Source organism: Apis laboriosa, unplaced genomic scaffold (assembly GCF_014066325.1).
Source record: "Apis laboriosa isolate Shangri-la unplaced genomic scaffold, ASM1406632v1 scaffold78_cov150, whole genome shotgun sequence".
NCBI classification, from domain to species: Eukaryota; Metazoa; Arthropoda; class Insecta; order Hymenoptera; family Apidae; genus Apis; species Apis laboriosa.
Genome location: NW_025224442.1, coordinates 896759 through 914060, shown reverse-complemented (window position 1 = coordinate 914060; position 17302 = coordinate 896759). Strand labels below are relative to the sequence as shown.

The window sequence follows — 17302 nt, the reverse complement described above, 5'->3', positions numbered from 1 at the left end:
AAAGTATAATATTAATATAACATATTAATATTTGATATGTTTGTCAATTATTTTTGATAATACAAATGTTGAAGATATTTTTTATAAAATATTTTGCACATAACTATCAAGAATTATGTACATTTCTCCTATTAAATTAAATGTATTAAATGTAAAAATACTAACTACACTTACATACATATTAACCTTCTAACAAAGCTCTGATAAAATTTGTATTCTCTAAATTATTGCATCAAACTTAAAAAATCAATATTAAATAAATAAGAAATGAAAAAATATTTTAAAATAATATATTAATTATTTATATTATCTTCACTCTTAAACTGTTTTAAAATTTTTTTTTGAAAATTAAAATTTATTGAAAAAAAACAAATAAGATGCAAATTGAATGGAGAATATTTAAAAAAAAAAAAAAAAAAAAAAAAAGAATTACATTATATAAATACTATTGTACTATCCATGTTTGATCATTTGTTTGTTCACATTTCAATGTACCAAAAGTACATTCACCAGAGCTATCTCATTTAGAAAGTATGTATATCGCTCATAGAATCATTTAAACCCAAACACTTAAAGATTCGGTGGCAGTTTGGGAAATAAAACTATTACGCTGTTTATTAAAAAGAGCTTGAATTTCAGCTGGAGTTGATGACCATCTACGATGTCTGGCTTTTTCTACAGATATCTCAGGTAAACCCACTTCCTGATAACCTTTTATAGGAGAGATTGATAATGCATTAGGTAAACCAATTTCTTGAAAAGAACTCATGGAAGAAAATCCACTTTCATCCTCAACACTGCTTACGCTAGCTGCTGGCTTTGATTTTGAAGACTTGTCTTTTTCCTTTTCTGCTTTTCTATCATGCTTATTTGGCGTTGATGTTGGTGTACATGAGAAAATATGATCATTTGGCATAGAAACAGTAAAGCAATTATTATTATTTGAAAGTACATCTTCTTCTTCAGTGGTTTTGCTACTTCCTGAGTTAAGTGAAGTGGCATCGAGAGATCTTCTAATACCGGGAAGAAGATTCTGCAAATTTTGATCAATTTCTGTAATATTCGATGATGATTTAAAAAAACAGATTCTATTATCATTATCAGTATTGTTCGATTCATTTCCACGATTGCAATTGGAACGTATATTATAAATGCCATCTTCCCGTAAACTCGTGGAATTTATAAAGCTACCATTCTGCAATGATAGTGATATCTCGTTATGATGGTTATTATGACGATGATGATCTATAGGCGAAGGAGAATTATTTTCTATCGACAGAATTCTAAAAAGATCGGGCTCTCTCATTGATAGCAACGATTGAACGGTCCTCATTAACCTGAAATAATTAATTTATATTATTTTAAAATATCAATAATAATTATATATTAATAGTAATTATACATAAAATTATTTCAAAAAAGTATATAGTTACTAACCTGAATGCTTCTTGAGATAATTTTTCAGGTGGTATATCATTCGGATCAATCTCTGATTGTTTGGGTCTTCTATAAATAATACCGTCATGAGATTTATTGAGATCTTGAGATTTATTACGTGGAGGAGTACAGTGTGTCGGATCATTTCTACGAAGCATTGACCAGGTAAATTCACGATAGCTCGTGGTACATGGTGAGATTTGTGTGACTGATTTCGCCCTCATGAAATGAGAGGAAGATGTTGCTGAAACAGCGCGATTCGGTGAGGAATCCGCATGAACGGCATGAACACTACGGCTACGTGGAACTCGTCCCATTGAATTCTTATCTTTGAGATTATTCTTCTCATGAAGAATATCCAAGCTTTTACGAGCCCGATCTAGGAAACGTACCACTTGCTCCATTAAAGAACGGTACATTTGTCTATTCGCTTCTGTCTGTAATATTTTTTCCAAATAAATATTTTATTAAATATTTAATATCTATATAATATTTTTATTTATATCATATTTATTATATCATATTTTAAATTTTATTATTTTCTACAGTTTTGCTCATACATGCTTATATATGTTTGATTAAAATTAAAAAATTTTTCACGTAAAATAAAATACCAAAAATAGTACGTGAATATTTTTTTCAAAATCAAACATAAGTATTCGAGAAATGGGAATAAGGTAATCTGGTCGAGGACATCAACAATTTCCTCTTGTAAATCAAGTATGTTAAATGTTGTTCATTGAATACAAACCTGTTTCAGCTGCCATTGCAATGTTTCAACCTGTGTCTGGAGGAAAACACTGTCGATCACTTGTACATGAGGTATTTGATTGCTCGTTAAAGCGTTTTGTAATTTTTGATTCTCTTCTATCAGTGATTGGCATTGCTGAAACAAAAATAATAAAATTAGTTATTTTTTATATTAAATTTCTAACTTTTGATTTATTTATATTTAACGAGGAAAGTGTCCAGGCTCTCGAACAACTTTCCTGAACGTAATAATCGTTTCAAAAGAGTAAAGAAGCATGGATATATATATGTATACGCGTATACAAGGTTTCACCTTGCGTAGGAGATTTTCACACGGTGGAGTGAACACGAATCAAACGTTAAAGCATATATCTGTTTATTGTGTGGACATTGATTTTCCAATAGTGATTTTATTTAAAATAATACTTTGATTTAATAAATTTAAATAGAAAAAGTATAATAATAATTATAATTAATTTCATATTCATTTATTTCATTTCAATTATGAAATTATTATTAAATAAACGCTTAAAACATCTATGAATAGTTACTTCAAAAACTTCAATAATGCCACATCGATGTGGTATTACTCGAATGGGCCTTTTTGTAACATTTGCATATTTCTTTCTTTTCGGTGGCCGAGTCGCGGAGGACAGGAATAAAAGAAGTTCGAAGAAACACGAGGTTTCTGACATTTCCATACAATGGCGGGAAAAATACGGTACGAGTTGCGAGATATCCGGCGATGGGCCATGCTTGATAACGAAGCCAGGACGCGCGAGATGTTGAAAGAATCATGTATTTATCATTTGAATCGGTCGCCATACGTTCCAACTATCGTTGTTATTAAAGTCATTGCCAGAGATTTACTCTTATCAATGATTGGAGTAAAATTGCTAGACATTTCAAAAACTTTTAAATACTGGCTCATTTAACGCTAGAACTACTAACCTACAATATCGCTCGTTTGCAGAATAATGACATAACCTAAAAATTACAATTTTAAGAAAAACAATTTTGAACATTTTGAATTGTATTTTATTATATTTGTTAAAATTTATATCAATTACTACCCTATATAATATAAATTTATTATTTATTTTATGTTAATTTCAAATTAAACAGTTATTTAGTTGATATCATGCAAAAAGATAAAACAAGCCAAGTCCTAATTTCTTCTTATTTATTCTCCTATAAAAACAATTTTTTCTTATTAATCTTTATAGATGTAATCCTTTACCTGATAAAATATTTATCTCCAACAACTATCACAAATCAATAATAATCACACATATCAAACATCATAAATCACATTTTATGCATCATAAATTATTAAATAAATTCATATATGATAGAATCATATATCGATTTCTCTAACAATTGCAGAATCGCAAAAAAATTGGTAATGTTTTTAAGATTAAATAAAATAGTATCGCAAAAAAGGTTAGGACGATGTTTTGTCTATGGTTTCTTTAACTAGGGTTTCTTTCAGTGTCGAGAATCGAAAGCCACATAAGGGAATTTGTACAGAAAGTTGAAATTTTCAGTTAGGGACCTAAGCGGATGGGGTTCCACATGGTCGCTCAGCTTGAACCGTCCACCGGCTGAATACTATCGTGACGTCACTCGCTACGGTCACTGCCTGAATTATTCAGTATTTCTTCGTTTCTACTTGTACACACTAGCTACCTCTTTGTACCTAATAGCCATCTACTATTCAGATAATATTATTATACAGGGTATCACTAATTAATGATACTATCAATAAAGAGATGATTTCTAATAATAATAATTCGAACATTAAATTTATTTTAAAAATAATTAAATTTTAACGTTTTAATAAAAAGTTATAGTAAAATTTTATAAATTATATCTTTTTTATTTCAATTTTTTATATGATATTTTGTATTATTTTATTTTTTTGAATAGTTTATTAATATATTTTAGTAATATATTTTATTAATAATATAAAATATTTCAGGTAAAATGAATAAAGAAATCCCCTAGGACAGAAACGTCTGAGGGAAGTCCTGTCTTAAGCGACAAGAGGGTGCAACTCATGGGGTGCAAGATTCTATATAGTATATGTATGAAAAAATCAATTAAGAAGATTTAGAATAAAACTTGTTATTTTAAGTCTTCTTTTTAATCAATTTTTGCAACAAATATTAACTTTTCAAGGTAATTTTGTATCCAGATTATAATCTAATTGTATAATTTAATTTAATAATCAGGATTTTATTTAATTTTTAGGAATTATATAACATATTAATTTTATCCTTCGAAATCGTAAAACTGTACGAATATTTTCCAAATGAATATATGTACATATAAAACAAAGAAAAAATTTAGAAGAGGTAAATATAATTACAAATAGAAAATTAAACTCGTAAAATGAAACAGATTGCGATAGCACCGATAATAAAAATTAAAATTAAAAAAATTAAAATCCAAAAAAAGTAAAGTTATTAAGGACGATTTTCAAAAGACTTATGCCTGAATGTGAAACGAAATCCAGTGCAACTGATTTAAAACGCATGATCACGGAGGAATCAGAAACGCGATACGATCTAGAAAATATGTGACAGAATGAAGCCGTGTAAGAATAAGAAAGAGAGGAAGACAAATGTGCGAGGAGGAGAGACAAATGCATTAAGGGGTGATTCCAAAATGGCGCACCTCCGCCGTCGAATTTATTTTTGGTGCATTCCAGTCAAACGAATACAGAGAAAGGTCCAACTAACTGGTAACGTGCAGACGATGTTTCGCTAGGAAGATTCGTTCCCATCTTCTTATTGGAATACTCAAATTATTTTTCTTTTTTCCTTTTTCCTCCTCTCTCTCTTTTTCTCGTCTCTCGCCATGCTCTCTTTCCATTTCCGCCGTGGTTACCGCTGCATATTCGAACACCGCGAAAGAAATCTTCGCTACGATGTTTCTTTTCCCGCCTCTCCGAATATTACCGATGAAGAACGATCGTGACCGAACGTGCACGTTTCGTCGATTTTATCGTTCAGTTAATTATTAAAACAAATAACACCAGTAGTAATCGTACTCGTTCATTGACGTTTTTCTTACGGCGAGATTTTTTACTGATAAAATACACATGGGGAACCGTTGGAAACAAGAAGTACTATAATTAATATTCCGATTATTGTTCCGCGGAAAAAGTACATCAATCGAAGCTCGTTAAATAAGAGGACTCTTGGAAATATGTGTTACTGTGTTTACTGTGTGAATTGAAGAAGAGGTTATGTTGAAGCTAGTTTTGTGTTTGATTGATCTTGTATAATATTGGGTTAAATATAATAAAGAGATTGAAGAATAAGATTCGAGTATATTGAAAATAAATAAATATTTATGGATAATATCAATATTTAAAAAACATCTATTACTTATTAATTTAATTCTACAACTTACTTGAATTCTAACCTTACATTCTAATCTTACAAAACATTTTAAATCTATTTTATGGAAATCTTAAAATTTATAAATTGTTAAATTTTTTAGATTTAATAGAATTTTAAATTCCTAACTTTGCTTTTAAATTTTAAAATTAAAATTGATTATCTCCGATATTCTGTCCAAATCATTCTTCAATTTCCGAAGAGGGTACCGGGACGATGTTCGAATTAAAGTGTATAATTACGTGTTTTGTATACTAGATGAGCCTGTATATTCATGGTGCATCAAATCATCGAATTTGCACATCGGTATGATACTCGCGTAAAATGTAATTTCCACGGACAATAAGATGTAGCGACACGCGGATGTGGAATACTAATCACGAGGTCGATGAATCATAAAATCACCGGTTCCTTTACTGAGGATCGATGAATTTAAACATCTAAACATAATGATAACATTTTCCATCGGAATTTTCTTTTTTTAGAGAGCGAAACACATAGCTCTCTGCTTCTTACGCAATCTTTTAGTCTAGTTTTTAGTATTAAAAAAGAAAGAAAAATGGAACAAAGAAAAAAAATTGTTTAAATATATTTAAAGAAAAAATTTTTTTTCTAAGTATTTTTAGATTTTAACAAAATCTGTATATCAAACTAATAATGATGTAATATTATAAATTTTACACATATGAAAATAAAATCGAAGTTTCATTTCTAAGAATGAAAATAATGAAATAACGAAGAATAAAAAAACAAGAGCAATTAAAATGACAGTATTCAGGATTCTAGAGAAAGTTATGATAGGAATATGATAAGATTAAAAAATAAATAAAAACGAAAAGATAAAAAAAATGAACGGAAGTATGGTTAATAGTGTGAATTATTTAAAGAATGCTAAGAAGCTAAGAAGATCAGATATAAACTGTGAGAATGATTTTCAATAACATTATGATATTTTATCTGACTCATATGTAAATAAAATCTAAACAGTTACAGATAATTTAACATGTAACACTTTCGTTGTTTTAATCAATTAATTAACCAATGAATTGATTGGTATATGTTACAAATTGCTAAAAAAAGAACCGTTTTGAAAACTAAACGATATCGAAGGATACATGTATGGTAAAAACATATCAGTTAGCAATAATTGAAAGTAAATTGAATTCTCAGACGATGAAAAGTTTCGAGTAATTAACTGATTGCTCCACGCATCTGTTTTATAATAAAAATTGGATCAATATAACAAAATAATATATTATTATAACTGAAATTTAAAAATTTAAAAAAATTGCAAAAATTCAACAAAGTTTGAAGATTTCGAAATTGATATATTCTATAATTTATGAATACGTGCAAAAAGTAAAGAATTCAAATATATAACAATTTAAAAATCTCAAAGATGAAAAAATATAATAATTTAAAGATACAAGAGTTTTATCTAGCTTCAACAAAATAACTTCATTCCAAACTTTATTAATATCCCTGGTCCTTCAAACTTTAAATCAAGTGGTATTTAATTTCCAAGTGGATTAAAGTCGAGAATCTTTTTTCGTCTTTGAATGAATGTCTTCCTCTGAATGGCGTTCCATTTGGAACACGATCAGAGACGATCAACTATAGACTTCTCGGTTCTATAGAAATTCGATATGGTTCTCTCTTTTTTCCTCGCGAATGTTGAAAACGCGGCTTTTGCAGTCTACGAAAACATTTTCTTCTGTCGCGAACGAAAGGATCGTGAAACATGGAATTGCGCATGGAAGGAGGAATTCAGTAGTGCGGAAAATACGTTCGTCTGCGAAGGAAATTGCAGTCGGCAAACTTTCCTCGATACACATCGACCGCGGTTTCTAACGTAAAAAATCTTCTTTCGAAGCTTATACGCTCTTCATCGATATTCTGTTTAAAAACGAAACACTGATAAACTTTCGTCATTAACCTATTGCAAGTTGAAATTTTTGAATTCATGAATACTTAAAAAGCAAGATTTGAATGCAACTTTTAGTTTGTCTAACAATATAAATTCTACGTTATTCAGAAGTTTCTGAAGTTCGTAGTTTGTAGTAATAGAATAAATATAGAATGTATTTTAGAAGGAAAATTGGATCAATCAAAACTATTTTGATGAAACTTTCTTGAAGGTAATAATAATATTTCAATGGTAAGCTTTTTTTTTTGTTATAATTAAAAACCATAAAAATCTCCTAGAATATACAAGAATCATATATAGGTAATTTTTAAATCCCTAGTGATTAATGACAAAAATAACTAAATGATTAAATAGCACATATAACTATGTAAAAACAATTACATAAATATAACTTGAAGATTAATTTTCTATAAATTTATATAGTAGTAAATCATATTTTATTACATAGTAAATCATGTTTTATAAAGCTTTTGATCATTAGCACATCCATTTATGTAATTTTCTCGAGATTCTTAAACTTCGGGAATTACTAATCAAACGTGAATGATTCTTTCTATAAAACGCGGCAAGGATCTCCCTTGTACCCGATTCCACGATATTCTTGCCAAGCGTATTTTACGATATGATATTTAATATTAAGATCGTTGGACCGTGGACGTTCCTGGAGTATGATATTACATACAGTTGTACTCGTATGTCTCTGCATGACTTCCAATACGAGTTAAGCGATCTCATCCTCGTGAGATCGGAAACATCGAACGACTTGGAATTTTACAGTTATGCATGTATCATTCGACAAACCGTTTCGCACGTTCTATAATTTCCTTGATGACATTACCGATTCATCTTTATGATTTGTCATAAACGTTTATTACTGTTATCGTCGATTATCGATAATAATTTCGCGTAAGAAAAAAAAATAGAAATTATATTAAACTCCGAATCGATTTTTTTTATAAATGTAAATTTAACATTAAAAATATTCGAGAAATTAACAGATCGCGTTCATACAACATTATTCCTTCAATGAATCAATGTATGAATCATGTAGGGCTAATTATCGATAAAAATAAAAATATTCAAAATTTTAATTTAGATAACATTTCAATATCTTTTCTGTATGATCATTAAAGATTTTGTCCAATAATAAGTTATATATTTTATATCTAAGCTTTTAAGAATTCAAAAATTACCCGCGGATTTTAAATTACGCGGTTTATCGGCGCTCCAAATGCGCGCGATATTTAAACATCTATCGTATCCTAAATATAACAAACCTAAATATCAACAATTGCGCTAAATTTAAACATCACCAATTATTAGAGAACAATAATTAAAACTTATCAAAAGCTATAATAACATATCTTTTTTTGTGATTTCAGAACAATCATCATCAGTTTCGCCATAAACGAATCAACAAACTCACAAAAAGGATAGAAAAAACACTGGATGCTGGAATCTAATTCTGTACCTAACTCTCGGCCTTGAGCATCTTCTACATCCCTAACATTCCACATTCCTTTACTTTGAAACACTAAGCGCACGCGATTCCTCGTTTCTTTTATACTTCCTTCTCTGGCAGAATCACGATTTTCTGTCTTTCCATTTTATTCCACTATTCTATACGTTCGATTAACCGGTTTCTTACGATTTCAACGAATTACGTCTAAAATTCCATGGATACAATCTTTCCGTTCCTAGTAACATTCTTTCATATAATCGTCTCCTTTTTACCTACTTTTTTTTACTTATTTTTCCTTTTCTATATTTTCTTCGTTTCATACCTTTTTGCATAGTTCACTACCGAGTCTATCGTTTCTTTCGTTCCTACACGATTTAACGGGCAATTTAGTGTCACGCTGATTTCGCATGACATTCCGTTCGCAGCACGTGGGTCGCTTCGCGATGACCCAACGCGTGTTAAACCGTTCCAGAAGAAGATTAGAACGAACTGCTTCCGTCTTTTTTAAACAGCTTGCGCAATTTTTAGATTAATTTTAGATCGAAGAGGGATCGAAACGCGACAGCTGTTGTTTGAAAGAACGAAAAGAACTCGATTAATCGTTCAATTCCCTCAAATTAAAATGTATTTCTTAACCTCTTTCGAAACCATTTTTCATAAATGTATAAAAATGCATATATATAAAAATATTTTATCAACTAATATATATATGTTTTTGCTATAATTTGCATTATTATTAATTTCAAATGTTAATAAAATGTTTCATATACGTGCACATATATTAGATATTAAGTAAACAAAATTCTCGATTCTTAATACTATTTTCTTATCCTTCCGTTATCTAATTAAATTCGATAAGAAATATTTAAATTGGTTACAAATATTTAAATTGAATACATATCAAATAACAAAAAAACTTGATTATGTTTTTCTCAGTTAGTAAATAATCTCGTCTTATTTTATATATTACAGATTAAATTACAACAAACATGACTACAATTATGATAGTAGAACCGAGATGGAAAGAGCCACTGTATAAACAGCGTGAAAGGAATAACTGCTAGTGTAGGCCGTATTTAAGTCTGTATCATAATGGTGCGATGGCGAAAGGAATATAGACAGGCGAAGAATTAGAATCACGGGCGGCGCGAAATTCCAGTCGCCTTTTTTACGGTCCCCAGATGGAAATAGATGGCGAGAGAAATACAGAGAGAATGAGAGAGAGAGCGCCAAGCTTCGACGAAGAGCGTGAGAAAACGACCTCAGAGTTCACCTCGTTCTAGGCGTCTTAATGCCGCATCCACAATGAATGATTCACGTACAAAAATAACATAGCACTATTTACATTTCATAAACGAACATATATATATATATATAGGAGAAAAAAAAACAAAGAAAAAAAATGATAAAAAATATTCGTGTGGATGTTTCGAAATTCCGAAAGTGAAAATTTTTTAAAACTTCTAACTTCCGCTTTGAGCGGTAATCGAGTTTTCTGTATATACACATCCCTATCCTTTTGTCGAGTAATAGACTCCATTGCAGGCTTATTAGTGATTAGAGAGTGATTAGAGAGTAATTCGCTGACTTCAATTGTCAGCCGAACAATTCTATTCAGTACAATCTACACGAGAGGTAGAGAGATAGTTTTAGAGGCGAGTTGAGAAACGATTATAATATATATATATTGAAAGAACAATATCGTGTTTAAAAAAAGTGAAGAAATTAGATTCAAAGAATGTTTGTCAACACGATTTGATAAATAAATGTAAAAAAAGATTAATATAAGAATGGATGAATTAAAAGGATATATAGATGTCAATGTAAAATATGCTGAAAAGAAGCAAAACGAAATAAATGATATATAAAATTACTGCTAAAAAAATAGAAAAATTATAAATTATTGATAGTTCTAATTTTTTCCTCCGTATCATGATAATGTCGTACGAAATGAAAAAGTTAGAAAAGAAATGGAATTAAGGAAAACAGAAAAAGAAAGAGGAAGTAAGTAATATATATTAATAAATAATTAATCAGAGATTAAAATAGATCCTTGCTAATAGACCGAAAATAATTTCTTTAAATATTTTTATATTTATAGTGTTCAATAAATAAAATTCTTTAAAATTTTAACTTCGTTTCACTATATATCTTATATTTTATTGCATTCCAGAAAAATAGCCTCAAGTAATTTCCTAAAGAAAATTTTACTTAAAGAAAATGATCAATAAATCTATAGAAGTCTTGTATAACCCCGCAATTAAGAATCCGTGTCCCTAAACTTTTGCCTATAACTGTACCATTTGCATGAAGAATCGGCTATTGCCAACTCCACGACAAGACCTAATCCCCACCTTGTCTATAGAAAGGATCAAAGAACAGCGGTCGAAGAGTCGGCTATTCATCGACTTGTGCAAATCGTTGGTGAACAAAGCTCTCTGTTATTTTAGACCAGTTTTACCTACGTACAGGTACCAGAACATCGGAATGGCAAGAAAGTGAAATTTGAAATATATATATATATAGAATGACTTAAGGTATTCGGTTTAGTGATTTACAATTAAAGTATTTGAAAAGTCGTACATTATCAACTCTGAAATCAACTCTTCTGACAATAAACATTTAAAGAATACGTATATATTATTTATATACGAACATATATTTATAGAAATCATTAACTCTAGAATTAATTTCTCAATATGAAATTCGATTTTCAAGCTTATAAGAAAAAACTATTCAAACATATTTATATAATCTAATTACAACATTATTTAAATTTCATAGCTAAAAAATTTATCAAAAATAATATTGATTATTCATTATTAATCAAAAACGTATACATGAATAAAAGTTTAATATATGACAAACTTTATAATTTATAACAATAGAAATTTCCACTTGCTAATTTCGAGCTTCGAACAAGTAATAAAAATTTCTCATTATAATCATATCCTGGAACACTAATCAGGTAAGAAGAAGAAAGATTTGACCCAAACGGATTACGGGAATTTTCACAACGGGAATATATACGATTGTAGACGAGCGAAAGCGTGCCTCTGCTCGCGGTTCATACATCACGAGAAAGGAACATAGTATCGGTATATATAATGAATAGTAAGTACGTAGTACGTTCATATGCATTTTCTAATGAAATAGCGTGCACAGGGCACGCAGGTTAGGTATCGTTGCATACGATAATTTGTCCTGGCTCAATCCTTACAGGATGATCATTATTCCAGAGCCGTGGACAACTAGGTAGCCTTTCCCGCTTCTATCTGTGCCGCTCGTTAATGAACAAACCATTAATCAAACTCTTCCGGTAGCTATTAATTGATAATAATAAATATTAAATACTATTGGATTTTTTTATATTTTGTGAGAATTTATTTTAATACTAAACTATTTATTAATATGTTGATTTCTGAATATTTTAATTTAAATATTTTGTCATTTTTTTTATCCTTCAAATTTTTTATTTTACAAATTTTATATTATTTTTTTTAAATAGTTTAATATTCGTATATTCAATATTAAAAATTATTAACTTTTCAAATGTTAATATTTGTATTGACATTTATATGTGTATATATATATATATACATATGTAAAATTTATGTTTATAATTCTGAATTTATAAAATGTGGCTCAATAAACTCGAAAGTTTCAAAACGCACCGACATAGTATTTGGATTGAAAAGAAAAATTACGTGCATTGCACTTTGAACTCGTTGAGAATATCACTTGGAAAATGTGAACTTTCTACGAGTGTTCCAATCATGAATAATAAAATCCTTAGAAATTTCACAGTTCAGATCTTTAAATTTACAATCGCCATTATAAAATTTCCAAATAATTTTGTATGCAAGATTTTCTCTATCTTATTTTGAAAACTTCTCACGGACAAGACTGATTTAATTATCATATAGACTCGATTTGATTATTAATTAATTCTTTAGAGATAGATCTTTGAAGACAAATGCAATAATATAATTTTAAAAATAATATATTCTATTAAAAATTACAAAAATTAAAACAAAATATATGAATATAAAAACCAAATCAGTTTAAAAACAAAAATTTAACATGGAAGATCTAAAAGATATTTTTCAAGATTATAATAAAATAATATTTTCTAATATTGTTAACTTTAAAAACGTGGATATTTTTTCATTGAAAAAAAAAATAAAAAAAAGAAAAAAAAATAAACGAAATGTTTTTGTGATGCTATTAAAAAAAAAGATTTTACGGGAAATGAACAATTTTGGTCGACATGTATAAGTGTGTATACTTACATCCTGGTGATCATAGCATCGAAAAAGAGCAGGATGATGACATCACAAAAAAAGGAAACAACGTCCAGGTCATCGTTGCAAATGTACACGTGCAACGTCAACCACGTTTTACGAATTGTATTTTGTGGGTAAAGGTACAAAGCTGGTAACGTGTGGTATCTAGACTGATAATTACGGAAGGGGCTCGAGCGAACTTCCGCTCAATAAAATCTACCCGATGAACAACACTTACTTCGACTGATGTACTTATATATATATATTATATTGCATTCATCTAAATAAAAGATGAAACTTTTTCTCAAAAGTACAATTAATCATCCATTCATGATGAAAACTTTAAAATATTCAAAATTTAATTTCGTTTAACTATTTGTATCTTTTATAAATACCTAAAATTTTTATATTTTTTGATAATATTTAAAGAATAATAGAGATCGAAATTTCATAGAAATTCAAATTAAATAGAATCTGAAAATTTAAAAGTTTAGAAATTCGAAAGTTACGAATATATAAAACTTAATATACTTAAATTGATGCCATATTAATAAATGTAATAAATAAAAAAGTTAGATTAAAATCAGTTGAATTGATATAAATAGTCGTTATTTCGAACATTTCTTCACGACAATAAAAATTATTATTCAACTACTTTTTCATAATGTAAAAGATTACTCGTTGAAACTAATTAAACATACTTATAATTAATATTAAAATGAAGATAAAAAAAATTATAGAAGTTCGTTCTTTCAGAACGAATATGATCTTGAAATCAGAATATCTTACATCTTTGTATATTCTCAAATTACATTTTGCAAAACAATATCCTACTTTTTATAATTAAATACATAATTGATTAAAATTTGAATATTAGGAATAAAATATTTATCATTAATTTAAAAAATGAAATTAAAAAAATGATAAAAATAGAATTATAAGTCTTTTAATACTAAAATATTAAAATAATTAAATCAATCTAGAAATTATATAATTATCAAGGAAAATTAATAATAATAATACTACATTCTCTTAATATTAAAAGTCTTATTAAAGATAAAATTTGCACTAACAAAATGAGAATTTTATAATTTATTATTTTTTTTCTTGATATCATAAATATTTTTTAATCTTATTAAAATATAGTATAATATTAAATAAATATAAAATAGATAAATATTAAATGTGTATGAATTACTAAAAATTTATGTTTTAATAAGAATAAAACTTGTAAAACTAATTGATATTCGTATTCATATTGTAATTTTATATTATATAAAAATAGATAAAATTCAGAAATTAATAGAATCGCTAATTTCATATAATTTAACTATACCGGAAGTTTACAATCTATATGACATTGATCATGTAAAATTAGCTCGGATCTTTTTTATCGATCAAACTGGTGTAACCAGATTTACTATTGAATCTTTCATTGAATCATTTAACCTAACATTTACTTTTAAATTTCATTAGATTTAAAATTTAAATTTAAATTTATATTATATTTAAAAAATTTCTAAACAATAGAGAAATTTAATATTAAATTAAAAAAATTTAATATTTAATACTAAAAATATAATAAATATTCTAAACATTTTTATATCAATTATATATATATATATAATTTTAATTAATTTTTATTTTTAATGTTATTCTCTAGATAATAAATATTTACAATATGAAATAAATATATATATTTTTAATATTTTCTAATATTTAATTATAAAATAAATAATAAATAATAAATAATATATGAACAAAATATTGTATGTTTTTAAATTGAATTTAAACGATTAAAAATATAATATTTTTTTCAACAACATCTTAAATTATATATTTTAAATCTTATAAGATTATATAAGCTTGTGATAATAATAACCCAGAATTCAAAAGCGATGATTCTTGGAAGATTCGGATAACAGTATAAAACAGAAATGTCAAAATAACTGACCTCACTGGTTGTTCACAAAACGTTTATGCAGCTAGTAAGCTGATTTATTTTCAGTATTATTATGGTATCCAATTAAATAGTATTTTTCAATTAGATAATCACTATTTTCGAAACCACAAAACGATTCACAATTTTGAAATTGTTTCGAAGAAATAATCGAAATTATAGTGTTAAAACTTAAAAAAATTGTTTTTTTCAGGTTAGAAAAATCTAATCACAGTACTGCCAAATAACGACACTGTGAAAGTAATTTTTCACGCATGCGCAATTATCATGATTCAATTTCATTTATAAAGAAAATAGTTTTATATAATTTTTATAAAAGTACGTTAAATATTAATACGTTAAATATTAATATAAATATTAATATAATGTTTAAAATTAAGATTAACTACTGCTATTAATATTTGTAAGGATAATTATTAAATAGTACATTAATATATAATTTAAATAATATTTGTATAATATATGAAGTAAAAAATAATATTAATGAATTAATGTGCGAAAAATTATATTTATTATAATTTTTGAGTAAAATGATAAAAAAAGAAAAAAAAACACTTTTATGAAAAATATTATTTTCTACTTTGTAAATACACGTAATAAAAATTATTAATTAAAAATTAAAAATCTCATGCAAACTTTCATAAAACATTTTACTATAATGCAATATATGAAAATATGTAAGTATGAAACAAATATATGATCAATAAAATAAACTTACTTTTCTTAGCTTCTCCAATTCATTAATATCCGCAGAGGATTGAACACTCTGTAAAATAAAAAATATAGATAAGGATCAAAATTATATATAAAAATATTTTATATTTATTAGTCTATAAGTAATTATAATATAATTATTTTTGTTATTATATATATATAGCATGTAACTAATAATCAATATAAGGGATGATTTACATAAAAAATAAAAATATTGTACTAAGATAGTTTATATATAAACGTACTTAATACACACATACATACAAACACATATATTGTATCATATATAAATAATTTATATTTATTATCGTAATATACTAATTTATATTTAAAAAAGTATTTACGTCTAACGAAAAATATATAAATAATTTGATTAATTTAGAAAATAATATTTACTTCTTTTGTTCTTCGAAGGTTGGTATTGTCCTTATTAAAAACATGTTTATTGTCCACAATGTTCGTTATTTTATTTTCAAAATTTACGAGGGAAAAGAAATTATTGTTTTTGGTATTTGTTTCTGTTTCTTCATCAAAAGCGTTGTCAAGAAGCTCATAATCCAATGATTTTGAGTCACGGCAATTCGTCACAAAAGAACGCGCGAAGCTACTTTTGAAGAAGTGTTCCAGCGACACTTCACTTCCAAGTGCAAACTCCACTCTTTGTGTATCGCTCATGATTCTTTAACAAATCTTGCAATCGTTCACAATTACATAAATTTAATCTTTCTAAATTGAGGTTATTCCCTTTCAAAGTATCATTCGAAGACTAAATAATTGCAAAAAAAACGATCTTGTATTCACATTCCGCGAACACTATTAACCAATGATTATAATAAGAAATGATTCTATAATCTTTATTATTTTCACGATTTTCATTTGTTTTCCAAAGCCACGTCGTTTTATATACAAACATTAATAATTTATTTCGCGATGCACATGGAATTAGAAATTGTATAATTATTAAGAAATTTATTACACACAACACTCTCCAAACGGATAGCACGCTTGTGCGTGTCAAACTGACAACGAAACCATTCCGTTCTATGAATCAAAGTCTGAATCTGAACGCTGTATAGTGAACACTGAGAATGAAAACACCTATAAGAATTCATATATTGCACATGCGCTCTACAGAATACAATTTGTTTGATTATATATTAAAATTTCCTAATTTTGTACAGATATATTGTTGGCAAGATATTTTCTATATATTTTATATATATTTATATATTTATATATAAATAATATTAATATTTATCTTAAAATATATTCATAAATGATATTTTACTTATAAAAAATTATGAAATCTATTTCAAAGTAATATTATAAATATAGCATTACATTAACATCAAATAAATT

The 17302-nt window shown here is 27.1% G+C and overlaps 1 protein-coding gene and 1 long non-coding RNA gene across 5 annotated transcripts; one reads left to right on the top strand and one right to left on the bottom strand.

Moving 5' to 3' along the window:
• Positions 1 to 368: 368 nt before the first annotated feature.
• On the bottom strand, positions 369 to 16861 carry LOC122719417 (J domain-containing protein DDB_G0295729-like). The gene is made up of 5 exons (XM_043945185.1): positions 16340 to 16861; positions 15948 to 15995; positions 2189 to 2323; positions 1438 to 1874; positions 369 to 1337 (listed from the first exon to the last, which is right to left on the bottom strand). The coding sequence occupies exons 1-5, from the start codon at positions 16616 to 16618 to the stop codon at positions 557 to 559; spliced, it is 1680 nt and encodes a 559-aa protein (XP_043801120.1). The 5' UTR covers positions 16619 to 16861; the 3' UTR covers positions 369 to 556.
• LOC122719420 lies at positions 2779 to 11033 on the top strand. Of its 4 annotated transcripts, none has more exons than XR_006347600.1 (4): positions 2779 to 2908; positions 3735 to 3861; positions 4169 to 4368; positions 4441 to 11033. It is a non-coding gene; the product is annotated as an uncharacterized LOC122719420 (long non-coding RNA). The 4 variants fall into 4 exon arrangements; XR_006347601.1 differs by lacking the exon at positions 2779 to 2908 and having other exon boundaries at positions 3463 to 3926; positions 4441 to 7732; positions 8904 to 11033; XR_006347602.1 differs by lacking the exon at positions 2779 to 2908 and having other exon boundaries at positions 3463 to 3841.
• Positions 16862 to 17302: the final 441 nt, after the last annotated feature.

Bases quoted from the DNA above. Each gene is read 5' to 3' on its own strand.
- LOC122719417 (XM_043945185.1), bottom strand. From the start codon at position 16,618: ATGAGCGATACACAAAGAGTGGAGTTTGCACTTGGAAGTGAAGTGTCG. The intron at 2,324-15,947 runs GTAAGTTTATTT...TTTTTGTTTCAG, and splicing joins AATTGGAGAAGCTAAGAAAA to CAATGCCAATCACTGATAGA. The intron at 1,338-1,437 runs GTTAGTAACTAT...TAATTATTTCAG, and splicing joins TTATCTCAAGAAGCATTCAG to GTTAATGAGGACCGTTCAAT.